Source organism: Antechinus flavipes, chromosome 4 (assembly GCF_016432865.1).
Source record: "Antechinus flavipes isolate AdamAnt ecotype Samford, QLD, Australia chromosome 4, AdamAnt_v2, whole genome shotgun sequence".
NCBI lineage: Eukaryota > Metazoa > Chordata > Mammalia > Dasyuromorphia > Dasyuridae > Antechinus > Antechinus flavipes.
In genome coordinates, this window is record NC_067401.1 from 147,620,389 (window position 1) to 147,644,819 (window position 24,431).

Here is a 24,431-nt window from a genome sequence, read left to right on the forward strand (position 1 = left end):
TGCCCTCCAAATGTGAACATAAATCACTATGAAATGAAATAAAAATAGCTACATCAGTGTGGGCTCTTTACCCAAAGAGTAAGAGTAGAGATGAGAAGGTTGTATGAAGTAGAAGATGGCAATCTATAGGGTATTTGGATCCAAGCATTATGGGAGCTGTCAGAGACTGAGAGCTGTGATTTGAAGCCATTTGGTGTGAAAACTGTGTCATCCAAGTAGGAACTGTGCAAAGACCTCCAGGGAAGGGGAACCCACCACTTCTTGAGGCAGTCCATTCCACGTTTGGACAGCTCTAATGCCTAGGAAGTTTTTCCTGATGTCAAGTCTACACTCACTTCTTTGCACCTTTTCTACTCATTGGACACTGAAAGACAGAGTAAGATATCAATGGATTCTGAAAATGGACAACGGCACAAGCTAAAACATATTGAAAAGAAAGCATGGGATGCATTTCAAAAAACCGTAAAGAAGAGATGAAGGGGAACATTATAATATAATACTGGAAGAGTAAGGATCTTGAATATCCACTGAAGAAATTTGAACTATATTTGGTAGAGACATAAAAAGGGCAGATAAACAAAGGCAGAAGTGGAAAAGGGACATCATAAGATCTAGGGGTCCTCTTGAGGCTTATGGATAGATTTCAAAGGATTTATGAACTTGGATGGGGAAAATATTGCATCTCTATTGTTTTTCAACCACCATCTAGATGAAATTTAGCATTTCGTTCAATTATTTAAATCTAAGGGGTATGAAAGTATGGCACTGGACTCCTGAGGGGGTTCGTGAGACTAACAAAGCAAGAAAATGTTGAGAAGCCCTGCTTTTCATACTTTTTTCAGTTTAATTTTTTTTCTTTTTCTCTATTTATTCTTTCACAATGTGACTAGTATGAAAATATATTTTACATGATTGTATCTACGTAACCCACATCAAATTGCTTACCATCTTAGGGAGGGGGGAAATAAAGGAAGAAGGGAGGAAATGTGGAACTCAAAAATTTTAAACGAATGTTAAAATTTATCTTTTCATGTAATTAGAAAAAATAAAATAGTATTTTTAAAAGTTTTTTTTAATTCATATTTACAAGATAATTGTATAATATATATGCATATATTAGATTTAAAATATATTTTGCCATGTTTAACATATATTGGATTATTTGCTATCTAGTGGAAGAGATGGGGAGAAGGGAGGAATTGGAACACAAAGTTTTACAAAGGTTAATGTTGAAAAATTATCCATGCATATCTTTTGAAAATTCAAAAGCTTTAATAAAAAAATTTAAAAATAAAAAAAAATCTCAAGAGATCAGGAAAAGAAAAGAAGAATTCTGCTTTAAAAGTAGTCAGAGTCAGAGTAGGGGTGCAGTCACAGGATTCTTAGATTTCATGTATGTATCCCTAGGCTCACCAGGAGGCCCTGAAGACTGAGTGGCAGAACTTCCTGAACCTATGCATCTGTCAGGAGAGCCAGTTGCAATGTGTTGAAGACTACCGCAGGGTAAGATCCCCAGCTTGGCTTTTGAAGATTGGCAAAACACAAAACTGGGGGATATATTTGATCCTTGAAAAATCCCAATAATTAGGATTTTAAAAAAAATTCCACTTACAAACAAAATGAATTTGAAGTGAATATGAGGACCTAATTTTAAATTAAGTTGTTAAAAATTTCCAACTCAAAAATTAGATAACATGAAGTAAAGATAAAACCACAGTTAAGGAATAGTCGTCTGACTAGGGTGCTTGGTTATCACAATTTTTTGTTTGCTGCCCTCCCCCCTGAGAATGGCAGAAGGAACAAAAAAATAAAATGAAGAGATCATTATTTGTTTGTTTTTTTAAAGCAAGTTCCAGGGAGATATTGTTGCTCAGGGGATGAAAGACTGATCTTGACGATCAGAAAGACCTTAATTCAATTCTTTTCTCTGATAAATATCTAGCCAGGGAGTTCTAGTGGCCTGTTACCAGTTTTCTCAGGATACAAATGAGGATTGTATCAAAGATGCTCTCATGCGTTCTTTTTTCAGCTTTGTTTCTCTCTTTCATTTTGAGAGTTTCTGTTTTTGTGTTTATTCCTCATGGACTTTAGAAAGGGTCCACTCTCAGTTACTCAAGAAAACTTGATTAAGTGGACTCATTTTGGAGGGTTTCCATGAATTGGGGTTTGGGGGCATATGTTTATAAGCCAGCTAGGATATAAAGGGGGGAAACTTTTGAGGAAGTTTGGTGGGTGGAGGGCTGCTTTGTCTGTTGCTCCCATCCCTGAAGGGTGTTAAGCCTTCCAGAGAGAGGATGGGCTTTTGTGGGTGGTATTGGGAAGGATCCGAAAGACCCTGGGAATTGACAGCCTTCTGGGCAATCCTCAGTTTCAAGATAACTTGGACGCTGCCGACCAGACGCTGAAGAAAGTGAGCTCAGCTCTGAAGACGAAGGGCCACCATGGCCACGGGAACCCTCCGGGGGCAGCCTCAGACTGGCTTCGGCAGTTGGAGGTAAGGCGGCCCCCAGCCACCCTGGGGCCACGTCAGGAAGCCTCCCTGCCCCGTGCGGTGGCCCTGGATCACTGATGACAGTGAGAGGCCGGAGCATCCGAGGGAGACGGACCAACCCCACGTGTTTTATAAGGGGACGCAGCTGTCAGGGGGAGAGCTGGCCACTGGTAACCACCCACAGAGGGAAGGGGACGGCTCTCCCAGAGAGCCACCATACCCACCTCAGTATCCTGGAGTATCACGCCAGTCTGCCCTGGGTGTGCAGGCACATGCCCCAGACTCATCCTCCCCCCACAATCACATACACACCCATGCCCCCCACAAACACGTGTGTGTGCACATACCTGTACACACCTACACCTGTACACACAAACCCACAGAGAACACACACCTGGACACACAAACGCACATAGAACACACACAGACACACATCTGGATGCACACCTGTACATACAAGCCCACGTGGAACCCATACAGACACACACCTGTACATACAAGCCCACGTAGAATCCATACAGACACACACCTGTACATACAAGCCCACGTAGAATCCATACAGACACACACCTGTACATACAAGCCCACAGAGAACACACACCTGTACACACAAACCCACATAGAACACACACAGACATACATCTGAATGCACACCTGTACATACAAGCCCACGTGGAACCCATACAGACACACACCTGTACGTACAAGCCCACGTAGAATCCATACAGACACACACCTGTACATACAAGCCCACAGAGAACACACACCTGTACACACAAACCCACATAGAACACACACAGACATACATCTGAATGCACACCTGTACATACAAGCCCACGTGGAACCCATACAGACACACACCTGTACATACAAGCCCACGTAGAATCCATACAGACACACACCTGTACATACAAGCCCACATAGAACACATACACCTGTGCATGCAAGCCCACATAGAATACACACCTGTACATGCAAGCCCACATAGAACACACACAGACACACACCTGTATATACAATCCCACATAGAACACACACCTGTACACACAAACCCACATGTGTACCTTATATGCACACATACCTGTACACACTAACCACACACTTACCCCCACTCACATCCCCACATGCACACACATTAATACTCAGCCATGAGCCCCCCCCCCCCACACTCTTCCTCCTAACAGGGCCCGGCCCCTCAGAGAAGTCCCCGCTGCTGCCGTCGCAGACCAGGATGAGGCTGGGCCGGCGGTGGGGGGAGGGCGGGATTTCTCATCCATCCTCATGTGTTTATTGAGCCTTTATTCTCTGAGAGACACAAGGCCGGAGCTGGAGCTCCAGGGACAGGAGGGAGACGGCCCCGCCCTCAAGGGGTCCAGGACATAGCTGAGGGAGGAGGGGAGGCCGCTTCTCGGGATGCAGGACGGGGCTCAGGAAGGTTTCGTGTAGAAAGCGCCGTCTGCACTGTCCTCAAGGAGGCCGCGGATTCCAAGAGGTGGAATAGGAGGTGCACGTGAGGGATGAGAGACGGCCGATAGGAAGGCAGAGAGATGGGAGATGGAGAACTGGGTGAGGGGGAGCCAGGAGGCTCTTTGGGGTCAGTCGTGTCTGGAGGGTTGGACCCCATTCGGGGTTTGCCTGGCAAAGATAGTGGAGTGGCTGGCCATTTCCTTCTTCAGCCCACTTTACAGATGGGAAAACTGAGGCAAACAGGATGAAGTGACTAGCCCAGGGTCTCACAGCTGGAAAGTGCCTGAGGTTTGACTGGATTCCCAAGCCCGAAGCTCTATGCATCCTCACTGCCCCCTGTGCAGAGGGGAGTGATGTGTAAATGTTTTATACTCGGGCCTAGAGAATAAACCAGCGTTTCCTGGGGAGGGCAGGAGGGCCATACCTGAGCTTTGCACTGTGGCGGAGGGTGCTTAATGCCCTGGAGCATCCCGCTGGAGGGGTTCAGGGGCTGGTGCTCAGGGGCCATCGGCAGGACAGGGGGCACAAGAGGAGCCGAGCTGGGCATTACATGGAAGGTTTCAAAGAACAGACGCTTTCTTGGAAGGCCCCCGGGTAATCCAGAGGATGGATTAGCAGAGAAAAGGGAGGAGGGCTGTCTCCCAGGAGCAGGTTTGACATTTGGGGGGGACACGGAGAGAAGGGCCAGGGAGGCTTCCTCTCCAAACCCGAAGGCTCCTGACCCCTCCGGACAGCTGCTCTTCCCCCTCCTTCCTCCCACAGGCGGAAGAAAGACAGCTAAACACATTGGAGAGGACAGTCAAAGACCTGAAGAAACAAGCCCAGGATATTTTCCCCCTCCCTCTTCGAAGGAAGCATCTCGTGAAGCCCCTCCAAGTGGACAGCATCTGCGACTGGGATTCTGGCGACGTAAGGGCAATGTTGCTGGCTCTACGCCTGTCAGTCAGTCAGTAAGCACTTATTAAGTGCCTACTGGGTGCCAGGCAACACATCAAACACTAGGAAGGCACAAGATAGTCCCTCTCCTTGAGAGCATAATCCATGTATGCAGACAGATAGGTAACAGAAAATAGATATATAGAAATTAATCAACAAAAGAAATGGAATAGATAAATAGAAAACAATAACAGATAAGAAATAATCAACAGAGGAAAGGCACTAGAGTTAAGAGGGATTGAGAAAAGCTTCTAGTGGAAAAAAAAGCCTAAGGCACCATGTTAAAGGGGGTCTGCCTGCAGCCTCACACTTGACTTTGTCAGCCAAGGTCCATAGAAGCCTCCATCATAGCAAGTCCCTGGGTTCTCCTGGCACAGCGCAACAGCTCCAGTCAATCAGCAAGTATTTATCAAGAGCTTACTACATGTCGAGCACTGTGTCAAGTGCTAGGGATAGAAAAAAAAGGCAAAAACATGTTTAGCATGTATTGCATTACCTGCCATCTAGGGGAGAGGGGAGATGGAAGGGAGGGAAAAAAATTTGGAACACAAGGTTTTGCAAGGGTGGATATTGAAAAGTATACATGTGTTTTGAAAATAAAAAATTATAAAAAAAATTAAAAAACACTGACCCAGCCTTTAAGGATCTCACAGTGTAATGGGATAGACAGCATATGAATAAGCAGGTTTATCCAAATCAAGGGGGAGGAAAATGAATCGGGGGGGAAATATCCGTGGCAAGAGGGACCAGGAAAGGCCTCCTGCATGGAATGGGATTTGAAATAAAGGGAAAGGATGAAAGGATAGAGCATCTCAGATGGGGGGTCACAGGCAATGCAAAGACACTGAGATGGCAGCCAGCATCGTGTCTGAGGGACCTGGGCTCCAGATTCCTCTCCCCCATCCAGGTGCAACTATTTCGAGGAGAAAAGTACACCCTGAAGGATAACAGTGACCCCCATACCTGGGTGGTGGAGGGTCCTGGTGGGGAGTCCAAGAGAGCCCCAGCTGCCTGCTTCTGCATCCCCCCACCTGACCTAGAAGCCGTGGCCAGGGTCGGCAGGTACGGTGTGGTCCAGGTAGTTTCTTGGGACCTCCCTGACCCCTCTCTTTATCATGTCCTCCTCTGCCCCTCAAGGCTGAGTCCGGTGGCATATATCCAGTTTGTTCCCCATCCCCTGCTGGCTTCCCTTTGGCCGGCTGAGTGGGTGCATCATTTTCCAGACCCACAAACTGGGCTCAAGCCGAGGGCTCTGTGGGTCTCTGAAGGCTTTGCTCCCCCCCCCCCCGGGCCAATTCTTTCCATCTTCCTTTGGGTTTGCCTGGGTCAGGTTAGAATTTTATAACATTGGGGGGGCCCTGTCAGCCTGCATAAGGGCTCTGAGGAAGGAGGGAGGGAAGAAAGAGTTCAAGAGAGGAGACTTATCTTCTCATCTACCTTCCTCTCCCAGGGTAGATTGTGACCTGCAGGCGCTGAAGCAGAAATGTAAGGACTTCCAGCGCAATGCAATGACCAGCTCCAGTGAGCTCGTGCGGCCCAGCAAGCAGGGTATGGGGGCAGGGGGACAATGGGGCTTATGGTATATAAGGTGGATGGGGACTGCAGTGGGAGACCTAGGACACGAAGAGAGCATTGGCAATAGGGAACTGGGTCCACCTTCTGACAGAGGAAGAAGGCCAAAGAGTATGGACATGTAGGCTCTGTCTTATCCAAGAACTCTCACCTTCATAACACACCCCTGACTCTCTAGCTAAAAACTACTCTTCACTTCCTTTAGATTCATCACACCTGACGCCAAGCATATAGGATTCTTTTGATTCTACCATTTTTAGCATGTTTTAAGATTTGCAAAGTTTTTTTAAAATACTGTATATTTTATGAATTAATTTTATCATAAATTATATATCTTACAAATTTTATTAAAAATTATATATTTTATACATTATAAATTTTATCATAAATTCTATATTTTACAAATGTTATTGTAAATTATGAATTTATGACTATTTTAACATTTACATTTATGTAATTAGTTATTTTCACATCTACCTTAGGATTATTATCCCCATTTTTGTTTTTTATAAATGACAAACAGAGGCTGGATTTGAATTCTGTAGGTAGCTAAATGGTTCAGTGGATGGAACTGCTGTGCCAGGAGTTCCAATATGATATCAGGCATTTACTAGTTGTGTGAATCTGAGTCAGTCACCTAATCCTATTTGCTTTAATTCACTGGAAAAGGAAAATGCAAACTACTCCAGTACCTTTGTCAGGAAAATCCCATGGACAGTACCAGCATGGTATGGTCTATGGGATCACAAAGAGTCAAAGTCAGACAGGACTAAATGGTTCAACAATAACTTCTTGAATCTAGATTAAGTGAACCACTAGAGATAGGCTAGAGCCAGTTCCCATGAGTTTGAGAACCCATTGTTAAATTTTGATTGTGGAGCATTTATATTCCAGAAATTAGCAAACACTACAAATCAGAGCTTGACTTATTATTTCTTGACTGTCTAGACTTCGGAAAGTGTCGGGGGGGAATGTTATTAATGCAGATTAAAATTCAAAATGTATTGTGGCATTATTTTCCCAGAGAACTGGTTTTTAAACACTTACCAACATATTGAAACTTACTATCCTAGATGATTTTTCTTTTAATTTATTTTTATTCTATCCTCAACAATCACCAAAGTGAACATTTTCTATATACATAGTAGAATAGAAAAATAGAGTTACATATAAAACTTTAAATATACTAAATACAGCTTGCTTTATTTAAAAAAAAAAAGTCTACATTAAGTTCTGCTATAGCTGTTAGAGCTGTCCTGCTTGTCTGCTTTTTTCTGATCTTTATTCTATTTCTTTCTCTGAATTTTAAAAAAGTGTTCAATGACCTTCTTTTCTTTTTCTTCCTTTTGCTACCCCATCCCTATATTGCCCCTCACTATCCCAATCCCACTTCGTTGAGAAAAAAAGAAAAACCAAAACAAAATTCTAGGAACAAATGTTTGTAGCCAGAGAAAACAAATTTCCAAAGTGGCCACATCAGAAATTAAACTGGGAATTCTTTCCTCATCTACTTTATTCCCCCTTCTCTGTTCCCTGTGGACTTATTTGTACAATCCAGATCACATCCATACAGACAAGGAGCTATATTCTTATCTCTCCAGAGACTCTTCTTTATCCTTCATTTTTTATTATGCTAAATATAGATTTCTGTTCATACTTATGCACACAGTGGTGACTGTTCATTGAGAATGGAAGGGAGGAGGAATAGGAATAGGGAGATGGGAATCCTGGGAGTTGAGTTCTTATTCACCCAAGTTTGTCTGTCTTAATCCCCTCTACCAGCTCCCTCAAGCACTGCCCCAGTCAACCCCCAAGCCCAGAAGCTGCTGACCCAGCTGACTCAGTTGGATAGTAACCTGAACCAGATAGAACATGAGATCCTGGGCTGGGTCCGTGCCCCCCTGAACCGCAGTGCCCCCCTGGATGACCTCAACACTCGTATCCGGAGCCAGGAGGTGGGTGAAGCTCTGGGAGCCCTATCCTGGAGGGACAAGGGGATGGAAATCGGCTATTAATTCCACCAATATCTACAGGATGCTTACTATGCAAAAGGCACAGTGCTAGGTTCTTGGAATGGGGTGGGGGATAAATGAGACATAGTCCTTTCTCTCATAGAGCTTACAGTCTAATAGAGGAGATGATATATACACAAAGAGCATTAAGAGGCAAAATGTGCCATAAATGAAGAACAGGGAAAGTATTATGTGAGTTGAATAGGAAAAATTATAGTTGGTTGGGGGAGTTAGAGAAGGCTTCATGGAGTTGACATTTGAATGAGGCCTTGAAAAAATGAATAGGATTTCCATAGGAAGATGTCAAAAAGAGAGATTTCAGGTAATTGATGAAACCGCCATGCAAAAAACTGCATGTTTAGTATGAACAGAAAAAGCAAGTGGTCCGTTTGGTGGGACTGTGAGATGTATAAAGGAAGGTAAAGCTAGAAAGGTTGTTTGAAGCCTTGAATGGCGGGCTAAGGAATTTGGAAATGGCAACTGAGGAATGTTGTCATTAATTTATTTATCAGTACCCCAATGTGGACTGTTTAGGAAATAGTATTTCTTAAATGCATAAAATATAGTGGATGGCAAAGGAAACCAAAAGTTAGTGAAAATAAAATGGTGTGTGTGTGTATATGTGTGTATATATATTCATTCTCATCCAAGTTCACAAACGCACTGAAATATTAACCCCAGGCTAAGAATCCTTGTGAAAAGCAGAATTGGAGCTTGGAAGAAGATGGAAGCTCCAGAATTCTATAGTGGGGTGATGGGGGGGAGCTATTTTTCTTGAGTGTTAGTTGAAGGTGAGCAACCAGATGAGAGCACCATGAGAGAGAGTGTAGGAAGAGAAAGGAGGAACAATGAGCACAGGGCCTACATCTAGAGGAGTATGACCACATTTAGTAGGAGGAGAAAGAAGAGTCAAAGGAAGTGAATGTCAGAGAAGTAGAAGGATCAGAAGTGATCTATCATGTAGTGGGTTGGATAGCTGCTCAAGAGTAGATAGCGGGAAACTGGAAAGTACACTACCCCTCCCACCATGCTGGGATCTGAAACAAAGCCCTGTGGTACCATCTTAGTTCCAACTCTGATGTCATGAAAGTCAAGAGAGGAGAAAAGAGGGAGGTGTTCAGGATGATCAAATGCTGTATCATCTTCATGGCACTAAAAGACTACCAGGAAAATATTTATTAGCGTTACACATAAAAAATAATCCAAATTTTTAATCATTTAGAATAGCACTAAGGTCTTTGGGACACCCTGAAAATAATTATTTAGATAGTTACTTAAGTGCAGAGGAGAAATGTCACCCAAATTTGAGAGGGGAATCTATGGATCCTTTCCAGCTGGAGGAAGGAAGTTTGAGGAGAGAAAGTAGCAATTGAGTTGGGTTTCAAAGTATTCAAACAGGCAAGTTGGATCTTCTCACTAAAATAGGAGGTAAGGCCATTTGTTGGGAATGAGGGAGGTGAGGTGGGGTTGGTGCTCTGGTCAATCCTCTTCTGGACATTCTTTAGCTTATCCATGTCATTCTGGAGCAGTGGTACCCAGGACTGGGCTCAGCGCTCCTAATGAGAGCTGACAACTTGTTCTCTGAAGCACAATTTGAGCAGAATTAATTGGTGCTTAGGCCTGTAACTCCTTTCCTAAGGCTCTTGAAGATAGAGGCTGGTCTCCCCTCACCGGCCTCCTGAGCGACTGTCAAAGGTAGAGGCTGGTCTCCCCTCACCAGCCTCCTGAGCGACTGTCAAAGGTAGAGGCTGGTCTCCCGTCACCGGCCTCCTGAGTGACTGTCAAAGGTAGAGGCTGGTCTCCCCTCACCAGCCCCCTGAGAGTCTGATTATCCTGGATAATGGGAGGCCGAGGGGGAGGCCCGGGCCGAGGGGCCTTGACAGGTAGAGCAGTGAATGACGGTCTGCTGTAGGCGTCAGAATCCCTGGGTCCACAGTAAGGCTCGTGCCTCTGTCTGCAGAACCTCGCCCGCAGGCTGCAGGGCCTGGAAGCTGAAAAGGAGGCCACGCAGAAGGAGTGCGAGTCTCTCCTGTCCTCCAAGCCAGCGGGACTCGCGGGGCTTCACCTGCCAGTGACCCTTAACAACGTCAAGAACAAATTCAGCGACGTGCAGGTCCTCTGCAGTCTCTACGGGGAAAAGTGAGTGTTCCCGGGAGTGGAGGGCGGAGGCGTTAGGCGAGAGGAGCGTGGCTGGGGGGGCTAAGCAGCAGGGGCTCGGACCCTTTCCCCTCTTCTCTCCCAGGGCAAAAGCATCCCGCGCCCTGGAACAGCAGATCCAGGCGTCGGAGAAGGTGATTCGGGGCTTCGAGTCCGGCCTGGCGCAGGAGGCTCCCATCGCGGCGGGTCCCGGCGCCCTGCAGGAGCGGATCAGTCAGCTGCAGGTGAGGGAGCCCGGGGAGAAGCGAGACTCCCAAGAGTGGGCCGTGGGAGAGGGTGGGAAGGGCCGGGGGTGCAGACCAGTGGGAGGGGGCACCAGGCCCCGGCCTGGGCAGGTGGAGGCAGTGGGGGCTCAGCCTTCCTCTGCTCCCTCAGCGGCAGAGACGGGAGCTGCTGGAGCAGCAGGCCTGCGTCCTGGGCCTGCACCGGGAGCTGAAGGCCACAGAGCACGGCTGCAGCGCGCTACAAAACAACTTCCAAGAATTCTGCCAAGAGCTTCCCCGCCAGCGGCGCCAGGTGCAGGGGCTCACCGACCGCTACCACGCTGCGGCCGACGAGCTGGACCTGCGGTGAGGGCGGGGCCTGGCCGGTTGGGCATCGGGGCTGGCCGGGAGGGCGTCGGGGCTGCCTGGGAGGGCGTCGGGGCTGGCCGGGAGGGCGTCGGGGCTGGCCGGGAGGGCGTCGGGGCTGCCTGGGAGGGTGTCGGGGCTGCCTGGGAGGGCGTCGGGACTGGCCAGGAGGGCGTCGGGGCTGCCTGGGAGGGCGTCGGGGCTGGCCGGGAGGGCGTCGGGGCTGGCCGGGAGGGCGTCGGGGCTGCCTGGGAGGGTGTCGGGGCTGCCTGGGAGGGCGTCGGGACTGGCCAGGAGGGCGTCGGGGCTGCCTGGGAGGGAGCCGGGGCTGGCCGGGAGGGCGCCGGGACTGGCCGGGAGGGCGCCGGGGCTGGCCGGGAGGGCGTCGGGGCTGCCTGGGAGGGCGTCGGGGCTGGCAGGGAGGGCGTCGGGGCTGCCTGGGAGGGCGTCGGGGCTGGCAGGGAGGGCGCCGGGGCTGCCTGGGAGGGCGTCGGGGCTGGCAGGGAGGGCGCCGGGGCTGCCTGGGAGGGCGTCGGGGCTGCCTGGGAGGGCGTCGGGGCTGCCTGGGAGGGAGCCGGGGCTGGCCAGGAGGGCGTCGGGGCTGCCTGGGAGGGCGTCGGGGCTGCCTGGGAGGGCGCCGGGGCTGACCGGGAGGGCGCCGGGGCTGCCTGGGAGGGTGTCGGGGCTGCCTGGGAGGGCGTCGGGGCTGCCTGGGAGGGTGTCGGGGCTGGCCGGGAGGGCGTCGGGGCTGCCTGGGAGGGCGTCGGGGCTGGCCGGGAGGGCGCCGGGGCTGCCTGGGAGGGCGTCGGGGCTGGCCGGGAGGGTGTCGGGGCTGGCCGGGAGGGTGTCGGGGCTGCCTGGGAGGGCGCCGGGACTGGCTGGGAGGGAGCTGACTTCTCCTTTGCCCAGTCTTTGGCTTCTTCCCTGTGGCCGGGAGGAGCGTCCCAGCTTCCCCGGGGCCGGAGGCTCATCTCGTCCTGTCCCTCCCCAGGGAGAAGGCCGTGCAGGACGCCAGCCTCCTCCACCAGCAGCTCAGGAACTGCGGCGAGAACCTCCGCTCCTGGATGGAGCACCTCCCCCGCCACGAGCTGGGGCCCTCCGACGGGCCCAGTCAGGTCACCTACAAGCTGCAGGCCCAGAAGGTGAGGGCCCAGGTGCTGGGCTCTCTCCCCGGTGGGGCCTTCACGGGCTCGGGCCCGCCCTGAGACACCGGCCGCCTGGCCTTGTCTCCTGGGCCTCTGAAGGAGGCCGAAGCCTGGGCCTGCGTGGCCTCCGGTTCCCCTCCGCCCCTCATCCATGGGGAGGGGAGGAGGATGGCGCGAGGACCGGCTAGATGGGGTCCGCGAGCCTGGACTCTTATGTGTGTGTATCTGCTTCCCCCTCGTGGCCGTACCTGGAAACGTCCTGGCCCACTCCCGGAAGCTGGCCCACGGGATCCACTTGGGAATTCTTCCCAGGCACTTCCCATCTCCGGGGCTGCAGGCTGGGGCTTGTCCATCTCCCACGGCTGCAGCAGCAGGCCGAGCTTCCACCTCATGTCCTCCCTTCCCCACCCCAACCCTGAGAGAAGCCCACAGAGTCCCAAGAGAGTGCCTTCGGGGGACCCTGGCCCATGGGAGAGCCCGGAGCCCAGGCCGGGACTCGAGATCAGACCCGTGATCACTGCACTGGACGAGGGTTAGACTCCATAACCTGTCAGGTCCCTCCTGCATCCCTCCCTTACCTTGCCTGCCTTCGGGAGGTAAGGCCTCTGCCAGATCAGGCCGGGGGATCAGGAGGAGCCCCAGACCCTCCCTCTGCCGCTGTTGAGGCGAGCCCCTTAACTTGTGGGCCCGTTTCCTCATCTGTAAAACATGCAGCTGCACTCGGTGACCTCCAAAGCCGTGGTCCTCCGACCCCCAGGCTACTCCCACAGCGTTCCGTGGGGGGCCATTAGCCATGCAGCCGTGCCCTGGTGGGACGTGCCCCCAGCACAGGCCTTGGCTACTCCCACTCCCCCTGCTCATTGCCCAACAAGAGTCCCTGGGGGGGAGCTGAGAGACAGTGAGATTCTATGGCTCAGGAGGCAGCTCCCCTCCGGGCCAAGGCCCATTTTTCCTTCTTTCTATCCTAGCGTCTGGTCCAGGAAATCCAGAATAAAGAGAAAGACAAAAACACAGTATTCCACTTATCCCAGGACCTGCAAGCTGCTCTCCAAGTAAGTGTTTCCTCAGTTTTGTTCCTCCTCTCCTTCCTTTCTCCCTCTGTCAGCCCTTCTCCAAAAGATGCCCTCCCCACCCCTCATGGCTCCGACTGCTAGATTCCCTTCCTTCTCTGCAGGATTATGAGCGGCAAACAGACAAGTACCGTTGTTCCCTGGACCCCACACTGACTGTATCTGCCCCCAAGAGACCCCGAATCACTCCTTTGCAGGAGAGCATCCAGGCCCAGGTAAGGACGGACCACACCTTTCTCCCCAGCCTACTGTTCCCCCATAGAATTGTAAGTCCAGTCTTTCCGGAAGGAACCACTCAGAACTGACTCCATCCTGTTTTCCTTCCACCCCAACTCCAGGAGAAGGACCTAATCAACCGCTATACTGAGGTTGCTGCCCAAACGCAGCAGCAGCTGAGTCAATTGGAGTTTGCCAAGAAGGTGTTGGAAAAGGTACTGAGATGATCCTTGGGATCCCTTTACTGGCATGGCTCCCAATTCCGAGATAATGTGGTAGCCTCCGTGAATAGCCCCTGCCAATTCAGGGTGCTTTCTGATCCCCAGTGGTCTTGTCTCCCTAGCCCTATACTTGGGGTGCAGGTAGGCTGAAAAGGAGGTGATCCTTTCCACAGTTCTCCACAGAGCCACAGGCGGATCCTTCACTCTGGGCTCCCCTGGCACCCCAGAAAGCCCAGCCTCTCCCAAAAAAGTCATACTTCCCCACTGAGGGAGCAGAAGAGAGAGAAGGAAAAGATCACAAGAGGCCATTAAATGCTTTTTCCCAGGGCTTCTTGTCATTTGAGAGTACAGCACAGATCCCTCTTTTCCTATTGTGATCAGTTGGCTGGGCTTCCCCTGGGGGTTGACAAACAGTATGGGGGACGAGTTGAAGATTGCACTTTTTGGAAGGTTGGACAGGTGGGGGCACAGGCCCCACGGACCCAGTCTGTTTGGAGGGCACTCCATCCGTCCTCCATCTAAGGCTCCAAGGGGAGGAGTTGTGGGCCAGGTTCCTTTCGGCTCCCTCATGCCCCATCACTTTTTCCCCTTCTTGTTCCACAGAAGGAAATCAGTGAGGCTGTCCAGCTGACTCCCCACCCCACACAGTGGTCAGAGAACCAGTCCCAGGCCAGCAGGGAGTCAGAGAGCCGGGCGCTCAAGTCCCAGCTGGAGGAGGAGAGGCAGCGGGTGGCCCGTGTGCAGCAGGAGCTCCAGGAGCAGAGGAGGCAGCTGCTGCTGCTGAAGACCCAGAAGCCTGTGGAGAGGCTGGAGGAAAAGGAAGTGGTCGAGTTCTACAGGGACCCCAAGCTCGAGAGCAGCCTGTCCAAAATGAAACACCAGGTGGAGGAGGAGGGCAAGAAGTGGGCCGGCCTGAAGGCCGACCTGGAGGTGGTGAACCAGAAAATAGCCCAGCTGGAAAAGGAGAAGAATGACATTCAGCCCCATCTGCTGACCAAGGAAGTCACCCAAATCAAGAGGGACCCCACGCTGGACAGCCAGGCAGCCCAGATCAGTGCTGAGATTGAACATCTTCGAGGAGACAACGCCATCGTCTCTGCCCGGGTGGAACAACTAAAGAAAGAACTAAAGGCCCTGGAACAGAAGGAGGCTAATGTGAAGGAGAAGGTAGTGGTGAAGGAGGTGGTCAAGTTGGAGAAAGACCCCGAAATGGTCAAGGCATCCTGGGCTCTGAAGCGGCAGATTGAGGACAATGCCGGCCGCAGGAAAGTGGCGGAGGAGGCAACGGTCAAGCTGCAGGCTCGTGTCCAGGAGTTGGAGCAGCAGATCAGCTCCATGGAACCCAAAATCATTGTCAAAGAGGTGAAGAAAGTGGAGCAGGACCCTGGGCTCCTTAAAGAGTCTGTCAAACTCAGGAACCTCATTGAGGAGGAGAAAAAGAAGAACATGGTGCTGACCAGGGAGCTCAACGACTTGCACAGCAAGTACAGCATGGTGGAAAAACAGAAGCCCAAGGTGGAATTCAAGGAGAGAGTCAACGAGATCTTTCAGGTGGATCCAGAGACAGAGAAGGAGATTGCCCGGCTCAGGGCCGAGCTCCAGGACACCACAAACAAGAGAAGCGCCATTGAGAAGGAGGTGGAGGGAACCCTACCGGAGCTGACCCTCCTCCGGGCCCAGAAGCCAACGGTGGAATACAAGGAAGTGATCCAAGAGGTGGTGAAACATGAGAAGAACCCAGAGCTCCTCAGGGAGATTGACCAGCTGAAGGCCCAGCTCAATGATCTCGTCAACACCAACGGCCGGTCTCAGGAGCAACTCATCCGACTGAAGGGGGAGCGGGATGAGTGGAAAAGAGAGAGATCCAAAGTCGAAACTAAGATGGTGAACAAAGAAGTGATACGCTACGAGAGTGACCCGGTCCTGGAGAAGGAGGTGGAGCGTCTCCGGCGGGAGGTGCGGGATGCGGTCCAGAAGAGGAGAACCACAGAAGATGTGGTCTATGAGCTTCAGAACAAGTACCTGCTGTTGGAGAGGAGAAGACCCGAGGAGAAGGTGGTGGTCAAGGAAGTGGTGGTTACCCAGATGGACCCGAAGCTCCACGAGGACCACAGTCGCCTCAGCCGGAGCCTGGATGAGGAAGTGGCCAACAGGCGGAAGCTGGAGCGCGAGGTGCAGCAGCTCCAGGCCACGGTGGAAGAGAAGGAGAACCTCCTCAGTTTCCAAGAGGACCGGGATAAAAAGCTAGCGATTGAGAAGGAACTGCGGCAGCTGAGCCTGAGGATCCAGGAGATGGAGCAGCGGCCTCCGGCGGTGCAAGAGAAAATCATCATGGAGGAAGTGGTTAAGCTGGAGAAGGACCCAGACCTGGAGAAGTCTACCGAGACCCTGCGGCGGGAGCTGGACAGCGAGAAGAACCGGGTGATGGACTTACACCGGGAGTGCAAGAACCTGCAGGTGAAAATCGATGTCCTCCAGAAGACCAAGTCCCAGGAAAAGACCATCTACAAAGAAGTCATCCGGGTGGAGAAGGACCGGGTCTTAGAAACGGAGAGGTCCCGCGTCTGGGAGCTGCTCAACAAGGACCGGGCTGCGAGGCAGAACAGGGAGGAGGATGTGAGGAGGCTCAAGGAGAGGCTCGAGAGGGCCGAGGCGCTGCAGAGGACCTGGTCGCGGGAGGAGGCTGACCTCCAGAAGGCCCGGAGCCAGGCCAGCCAGGAGCGAGCCCAGCTCGAGAAGGAGATGAGGGAGCTCGAGAGGCAGAGGCAGGAGAGGATGCTCTGCCTCCAGGAGGAGTCCAAACTGCTCAGCCAGAAGACGGAAAGCGAGCGGCAGAAGAAGGCCCAGCGGGGTCAGGAACTCTCTCAGCTGGAGGAGGCCATTCTGCGGGAGAAGGATCAGATCCACGAGAAGGAGAGGACTCTCAGAGAGCTCCAGCTAAAAGTGAAGCAGGAAGAGATGAACCAGGACACGCAGCTGAGGGAGACCAACCTCTCCACGAAGATCTCCATCCTGGACCCAGACTCGGGGAAGGACATGTCCCCGTACGAAGCCTACAAGCGGGGCATCATCGACCGGGGACAGTACATCCAGCTGCAGGAACTGGAGTGTGACTGGGAGGAGGTCACCACCATGACCCCGTGTGGAGAGGAGTCCCTCCTCCTGGACAAGAAGAGCGGGAAGCAGTACTCCATCGAGGACGCCCTGCGCTGCAGGAGGATCACCAAGGAGGAGTACCACCTCTATAAGGACGGCCGCCTCCCCATCTCCGAGTTCGCGCTCCTGGTGGCAGGAGAGACCAAATCTGCCCCGCTCTCCATAGGCTCCATCATCTCCAAGGCCCCCGGCCCCTCCCCGGCCCCCCAAGCCAGCAGCATCTTCTGCCCCGGCTCCTCCCTCGGCCTCGGCGACGACACCTTTCCCATCGCGGGTGTCTATGACACAGCCACCGACAACAAGTGCAACATCAAGACCGCCGTGGGCAAGAAGATGCTGGACGCGCTCACTGGGCAGAAGCTGCTCGAGGCACAGGCGGCCACAGGGGGCATCGTGGACCTCCTGACCCGGGAGCGCTACTCGGTGCACAAGGCCCTGGACCGGGGCCTCATCGAGAACACTTCCACCCAGAGGCTGCTCAATGCCCAGAAGGCCTTCACTGGCATCGAGGACCCCGTCACGAGGAAGAGGCTGTCGGTGGGCGAGGCCATCCAGAAGGGCTGGATGCCCCGCGAGAGTGCCCTGGCCCACCTGCAGGTCCAGCACCTCACAGGGGGACTCATTGACCCCAAGAGGACAGGCCGCATGCCTCTCCCCCAAGCCTTGCTGGCTGGCATGATCAATGAAGAGCTGGCTCAGCTCCTCCAGGACGAATCCAGCTACGAAAAAGAACTGGTCGACCCCATCTCCAAAGAGCGATTAAGTTACAAGGAAGCCATGGCCCGCTGCCGGAGGGACCCAATGACCGGCCTCCTGCTCCTCCCTGCAACCCAAGAGAACTACTGTTCTTACCGCACAGCCTCCCCTTCTCTGCCACGCGCTCTGTGCTAACGGGAGCGTTCTGGGCACACCGAGCAGGCGGGAAGGCGGGCGTTAGAGGTCATCTCTCTTTTTTTAGCTAAATAAAATTCCCTTATACCCTCCAAAGGCAGCCAGATCCCCATTCTCTCTCTGTTTAAATGTTTTATCATGAAGAATGGTCTCTGTATCTGAGCTCCCCTACCTTAGATGACTAACAACATTTCCTTAACCCCAGAAGTCAGCATGACTTTGTCCTCTCCAACTGAATGCATGCAATAAACTCCCCTCTTGTCTCAGTGGCTGAGCTGTCATTGATTGAAACATGGGATAGAGTTGTTTGATGGGGCAGGGAGGGTGGAGATACCTGCTGAGAACTGAGAAAACTTCTCCTAGCTCAGTGGAAGGATATGGCTCTGCTGCCTCTCATTCTGGGTCTAAGAAGACTTGTACAATGGGATGAGATCCAGAACTCTTCCCCATTGAACTAACAGTGGCCTCCTGCCTCCCCTGAATATCTTCTCCCCATTTTACTTGCCGTCTGTGTTCTGTACAGTTCAATCTCTTTTTGCCTATGGCACAGGGTCTTAATTATTTTTGTGCTACCTTCTTGGAAAAAAACATTTTACATGCATAAAATAAAATGCTTAGGAACACAAAGAAAATTAATTACATTGAAATAGCTAGCAAAAAAATTTTTTTTCAATTCATGGATCTCAAGATAAGCACCCCTGTTCTAGGGACTACCTTCAGTCTCCCAGTGAACCATGTTGACTTTTCCCTTCCCTTAGGTCCCTTTCCACTGAAGGGATAGACACCATGTAGATCAGAAATGTCATTTTTATTTCTTATTCTGAAATCCAGGACCAAATGAATGCAATTCCATTATGGATAAACAGTTAACTGCTGAAAACACACCCAACTCACATACTTGCCACTGACCATGTATGGAAAAATTCCCCTCTCTTCTACCTCTTCTAAATGGAATTCAACTCCTTCCTAAACAGTTTAAACCCCAAAAGAACAGCAGGGGGCTGGACATGGGGTGCAGGAGCAAAATCCTTTCTACCTTGGAATTCTTGACTTGAAGGTAAAGTTTGGGCTACATCTGTGAAGTCAAGAGGTTAATTCCTAAAGAGAAAAGCAAAGTGGATAAAATAAAAATGGCCCTCTTCCTCTGAGCACCTCCCACCAGTGTTCCTGGGTACAAGGGAGCTGCTCTCTTACCTCTCCCTTCTGAGGCAACTGTGCCCTCCACTCTGAAGTGGCGCCATCAAACCCAACAAAGAACATGGGAACTCTCACTAACCTGGGAGAAGGACTGGTCCAAACCTAGCCCTTCATGGTCCCCAGACCACAGCTGAACCCAGACACAAAATCCATCCTGCCTCTAATTCCCCTCCAGCATTAGAGACAGATGGCTAGAGCTGCAGCTGCAGAAGGGACTTTGGGTACTGGGCCTGAGAAGGAGGGGGATGAGGGCAGAAGCTGGATGCCCGTCCCCTTCACCGGCAAAAATGCTCCAACATGCACTGACGTGGGGCCGAGCATGACTTGCAAGAGGAGAAATAGTGGTGGGTTAGAGCTGCCTTGGCTGAGATGCGCCTGTTTGGGTCATATTGTAGCAACTGCTGTAAAGGAAAGAGAAAAGCATGTTAATGCGCCCTTTCTGCCTTCTTCTCCAATCACCCAGAGCTGTGGTGAGGTTAATATGGATTAGGACAACGAAGCATAAAGCCAGACACAGATTTAAGCCCAGAGAAATCTGGAGAAGGCCATCCCAACTAAAAAGAAATTTTATACACAAACACACATATACATAGATATGTAAGATATATAAAATTACATATAACATAATGTATAAATAAATGTATACAAATGGGGAAATCTGTGTAAGGAGAACATCAAGCAGAAATTAACTTGCTAGAAACAGTTGGGATGTGATCTATTTTGGAAATAAATGTTGGAACCTGTAGAAAGGCTTCTCTCCATTTTGCTGAGCCAGCAAGTCTCTTCCTGGCAACTATGGGTGAGTCAACCAAACCTCTCCCCTTCCTCACAGCTTTCCTGCTCTCTACCCAGCTCAAGTTGAGACAGGCTCTTTATAAAAACAAAAAAGAGAGAGAGACCAGTGTCTCTGGGAACATCATAGTGAACCTGTGGAGTATGAAGGCCTGAAAAGAAAGGTAGGGCCTTGAGGGTGGTTCTTTGGCTCAAGCCAGGTTTAGTCAATCCTTAGTAGTTTTCTGCCTCAGTTTCCCTGGAATCTTGCCTTACTGATGTAGAAAGTGTTCTCCTTGGACTAAATTCTATGTAATAATAACATTTACTAAATATATTACTTTAAAGTTTGCCAAGTATTTTGCATACATTGTCATTTGATCCTCAAAAAAACTGTTAGGTTGGTGCTACCACTATTATTTCACAAATGAGGAAACTGAAGCTCAGAGTGATCAAATCATTCAGTTTCTTCATCATAAATAAACTTAAGGGAGATAATCTAGATTTCTAAGGTCCTTCCAACTCTTAGGTCTATGACATAGTTGCTATTATATTCCCTATTTGGCAAATGAATAAATTGAGACGCAGGTACTATGTGGCTTAACGTTCCATATAAATGTTTTTATACAGAAGAAGGATATGTGAGATCTGTTGTAGGGGAGTTATTGATAGTTGAGTTGGGGAGATAGAGACTGCATACATCAGCATGATTAGAACTGACATTTTACTTTTAAGTTTTATAAAATGTTTTCCATACATAGAACATTGATCTATGTACAAAATAACTTGGTAATCAATAAACATATGCAGATTGGCAATAGTGTAACTCAGACACATGCTCTCTGGATGAAGAAAAGATGAGAATTCAATGTTGCTAATCGGGGAAATTTTTCCAGAAGATGGGTGTTATGAACAGTTTTAAATGGGAGGATCGGAATAGGGAAGACAGGCCAAAGGGTGGATTTGGTGCCAAGAAATCTAGGATTCAAATCTTGACTCGTATACTTATTAACTGTGTGACCCCAGACAAACCACCTAACTGCTGCGACTATCGGTCTCCTCCTCTGTAAAATGAAAGAGAACAATGGCACCTCCTTTACAGGATTGTCATAAATCCCAAGCACAAAGCTCTGGGCAAACTTTAAAGTGCCAATCAAAGGTTAGCTCTGTTGCTGGGGGGTTCTATCATTAATGAGGCAGGGATGAGTGAGGTAAATGCACAAGACAAAGCAGACTGGCTCGGCGGAGTGCTTGCCAAATCAGCATCCTAGGCAGAGCAGGCTCTGGGCCCCAGCTGGGGCGCATCCTGCACACCTACCATGAGCAGGTCCTTGCCCTCTGGGTCAAGGGCGGGGACAATCTCCTCTATCGACTTCCTGGTCCACTTGGGGAAGCTGCCCTTGTAGTCTGGCAGCTGGGTGACCCCCGGCCACATGGCCTCGCTGGGTGTGCCCAGGGTCCGAAAAATCCGGAACAGCTGGTCGATTTCAGAGTCACCAGGAAACAGGGCCCTGCGCGTCACCTGCGGGGAGCAGCCTGGTGACCTCAGGGCCGCTGCGCCCAGCCCTCCAGCAGAACCGGACCGGGGCCCACCAGGAGAGTCTGTGGCCCCAGAGGACTGAGCCTAGGCCCAACAGTCCCTGGCACCTTTCTTTGCCCCCCTTTACCATCTCTGCAAAGATGCACCCGATGCTCCAGACATCCACGGCCGTGGAGTAGAACTTGCAGCCCAGGAGGATCTCAGGGGCGCGATACCAGAGGGTCACCACCTGCAGGGGCAGAAGCCCGGTGAGCGCCGCCGCAGCCCCCCCGCAGCAAGCGCTCTGCTCCCCGACCCGACCCACCTCGTGGGTGTAGGTGCGCAGGGGCACCCCGAAGGCCCGGGCCAGCCCGAAGTCGGCCAGCTTGATGGCCCCCAGCTCGTTGATGAGGAGGTTCTGGGGCTTCAGGTCCCGGTGGATGACGCGGTGGGAGTGGCAGAAGTTCACCCCCTGCAGCAGCTGGAAGAGGTAGCTCTGGAGCAGAAGGGCAAGAAGAGGCCGGCTCAGCGAGTGGGCGGCGGGGGCCGCCGTCCCCCCCCTCCTAGTGTGGGGTACCTTGACCAGGTGCAGAGGAAGCTCCGTGGCCGCAGCCGAGTCCATATATTTCTTCAGGTCCTGGCTGAGGAACTCAAACACCAGGTACAGCTTTTTCTCGCTGTGCACCACATCTAGCAGCCTGCTGAGAAGGCTCCGGTCACAAAAACTGGACCCCTTTCCCGCCCCAGCCCCTCCCCTGCCACTTACCTGACAATGTTGGGGTGCTTAAGCTCTTTGAGAAGGGAGATCTCCCGAATGGCGGTGCTTGGGACGCCCTCGGTCTCCCTGCAGTAAGGGAGGAGTGGCCGGGGGTGAGACCCGAGGCAGGGCCGCAGGGGGGCCTTCTGGTGGGAGGCCTGGCCATCCCAAACACTGCCCAGCCCAGAGCCCCTGGGAAGGGGGTGGGGCAGGCCTAGAGCTCCCGGGGAGGGGGTGAGGCAGGCCCAGAGCCCTCAGGGAGGGAGTGGGGCAGGCCCAGAGCCCAGGGGAGGGAGTGAGGCAGGCCCAGAGCCCCCGGGGAGGGGGTGGGGCAGGCCCAGAGCCCCCGGGGACGGGGTGGGGCAGGCCCAGAGCCCCCCAGGAGGGAGTGAGGCAGGCCCAGAGCCCCCAGGAGGGAGTGGGGCAGGCCCAGAGCCCCCCGGGGAGGGAGTGGGGCAGGCCCAGAGCCCCCAGGGAGGGAGTGGGGCAGGCCCAGAGCCCCCGGGGAGGGAGTGGGGCAGGCCCAGAGCCCCCCGGGGAGGGAGTGGGGCAGGCCCAGAGCCCCCCGGGGAGGGAGTGGGGCAGGCCCAGAGCCCCCAGGGAGGGAGTGGGGCAGGCCCAGAGCCCCCGGGGAGGGAGTGGGGCAGGCCCAGAGCCCCCAGGGAGGGAGTGGGGCAGGCCCAGAGCCCCCGGGGAGGGAGTGGGGCAGGCCCAGAGCCCCCGGGGAGGGGGTGGGGCAGGCCCAGAGCCCCCAGGGAGGGAGTGGGGCAGGCCCAGAGCCCCCAGGGAGGGAGTGGGGCAGGCCCAGAGCCCCCGGGGGAGGGAGTGGGGCAGGCCCAGAGCCCCCCGGGGAGGGGGTGGGGCAGGCCCAGAGCCCCCGGGGAGGGAGTGGGGCAGGCCCAGAGCCCCCCAGGAAGGGGTGAGGCAGGCCCAGAGCCCCCAGGGAGGGAGTGGGGCAGGCCCAGAGCCCCCGGGGGAGGGAGTGGGGCAGGCCCAGAGCCCCCGGGGGAGGGAGTGGGGCAGGCCCAGAGCCCCCGGGGAGGGAGTGGGGCAGGCCCAGAGCCCCCAGGGAGGGAGTGGGGCAGGCCCAGAGCCCCCCAGGAGGGGGTGAGGCAGGCCCAGAGCCCCCAGGAGGGAGTGGGGCAGGCCCAGAGCCCCCCGGGGAGGGAGTGGGGCAGGCCCAGAGCCCCCGGGGGAGGGAGTGGGGCAGGCCCAGAGCCCCCCGGGGAGGGAGTGGGGAAGGCCCAGAGCCCCCAGGGAGGGGGTGGGGCAGGCCCAGAGCCCCCAGGGAGGGAGTGAGGTAGGCCCAGAGCCCCCGGGGAAGGGGTGAGGCAGGCCCAGAGCCCCCGGGGACGGGGTGGGGCAGGCCCAGAGCCCCCCGGGAGGGGGTGAGGCAGGCCCAGAGCCCCAGGGGACGGGGTGAGGCAGGCCCAGAGCCCCCGGGGAGGGAGTGGGGCAGGCCCAGAGCCCCCCAGGAGGGGGTGAGGCCGGCCCAGAGCCCCCAGGGAGGGGGTGGGGCAGGCCCAGAGCCCCCCGGGATGGGGTGAGGCAGGCCCAGAGCCCCCCGGGAAGGGGGTGGGGCAGGCCCAGAGCCCCCGGGAAGGGGGTGAGGCAGGCCCAGAGCCCCCCCAGGAGGGGGTGGGGCAGGCCCAGAGCCCCCGGGGAGGGGGTGGGGCAGGCCCAGAGCCCCCGGGAAGGGGGTGAGGCAGGCCCAGAGCCCCCCCAGGAGGGGGTGGGACAGGCCCAGAGCCCCAGGGAGGGGGTGGGGCAGGCCCAGGCCAGACATTGCCCCCAGCACTCACGAGTCCAGGCGGATCTTCTTCAGGGCCACCAGCTGCCCTGTCTGCTTGTTCCTGGCCTTGTACACCACCCCATAAGTGCCCTCACCAATCTTCTCCACCTTCTGGAACACATCCATACCAGCCGAGCTGCCTGGGCGACACAGGCCCTGCCCTGAGCACCCCTGGCCCGGCCTACCCCAGCCCCCTGCTGCTGCCCAGTCCCCTGGTGGGCCCGGCCTGCCTTGGGGGGTGGGAGGGGGTGGGGGGCTGCGGGGCCCTGGCCGGGGTGGGGGGGGTCATTCCCTACTTGCTCCACCTCCCCCTTCCAGCCTCTGTCCCACCCCTGCGGCCTCCCGGGCACTTGGGGTCTCCTAGCCTGCTCACAACCCCACCCACCCCCTGCCTGCCCTGCTGCTGGTCCCTACGGAGAGCAGGGAGGATCAAACCTCCTGGCCCTCCTGTCCTCTCGGGACCTCTTGACCTCTCGACCTCCCACACTGGCT

At 53.5% G+C, this 24,431-nt stretch overlaps 3 protein-coding genes across 3 annotated transcripts in view; 1 reads left to right on the forward strand and 2 right to left on the reverse strand.

Annotated features, from left to right (window-relative positions):
* The window catches only part of EVPL (envoplakin), a 38,352-nt gene extending 20,183 nt beyond the window's left edge, over positions 1–18,169 (forward strand). Inside the window, exons 9-22 of the mRNA XM_051995040.1 lie at positions 1,408–1,503; positions 2,369–2,494; positions 4,721–4,867; positions 5,802–5,956; positions 6,345–6,442; positions 8,249–8,421; positions 10,439–10,617; positions 10,721–10,859; positions 11,011–11,204; positions 12,196–12,346; positions 13,318–13,401; positions 13,524–13,634; positions 13,758–13,850; positions 14,460–18,169. Coding sequence (XP_051851000.1) covers positions 1,408–1,503; positions 2,369–2,494; positions 4,721–4,867; positions 5,802–5,956; positions 6,345–6,442; positions 8,249–8,421; positions 10,439–10,617; positions 10,721–10,859; positions 11,011–11,204; positions 12,196–12,346; positions 13,318–13,401; positions 13,524–13,634; positions 13,758–13,850; positions 14,460–17,903 — 5,190 coding nt within the window. The 3' untranslated portion in view covers positions 17,904–18,169. The remainder of the gene's footprint in view (positions 1–1,407; positions 1,504–2,368; positions 2,495–4,720; positions 4,868–5,801; positions 5,957–6,344; positions 6,443–8,248; positions 8,422–10,438; positions 10,618–10,720; positions 10,860–11,010; positions 11,205–12,195; positions 12,347–13,317; positions 13,402–13,523; positions 13,635–13,757; positions 13,851–14,459) is intronic.
* LOC127560449 (uncharacterized) lies at positions 2,503–4,713 on the reverse strand. Its single transcript, XM_051995042.1, has 2 exons — positions 3,021–4,713; positions 2,503–2,979 (listed from the first exon to the last, which is right to left on the reverse strand). The coding sequence occupies exons 1-2, from the start codon at positions 3,516–3,518 to the stop codon at positions 2,563–2,565; spliced, it is 915 nt and encodes a 304-aa protein (XP_051851002.1). The 5' UTR covers positions 3,519–4,713; the 3' UTR covers positions 2,503–2,562.
* Positions 18,170–18,692: 523 nt separating the features above from the next.
* On the reverse strand, positions 18,693–24,124 carry CDK3 (cyclin dependent kinase 3). Its single transcript, XM_051995043.1, has 7 exons — positions 23,950–24,124; positions 22,157–22,234; positions 21,968–22,091; positions 21,716–21,886; positions 21,539–21,640; positions 21,190–21,393; positions 18,693–19,501 (listed from the first exon to the last, which is right to left on the reverse strand). Exons 1-7 carry the CDS (start codon positions 24,063–24,065, stop codon positions 19,376–19,378), a joined length of 921 nt encoding a protein of 306 aa, XP_051851003.1. The 5' UTR covers positions 24,066–24,124; the 3' UTR covers positions 18,693–19,375.
* Positions 24,125–24,431: the final 307 nt, after the last annotated feature.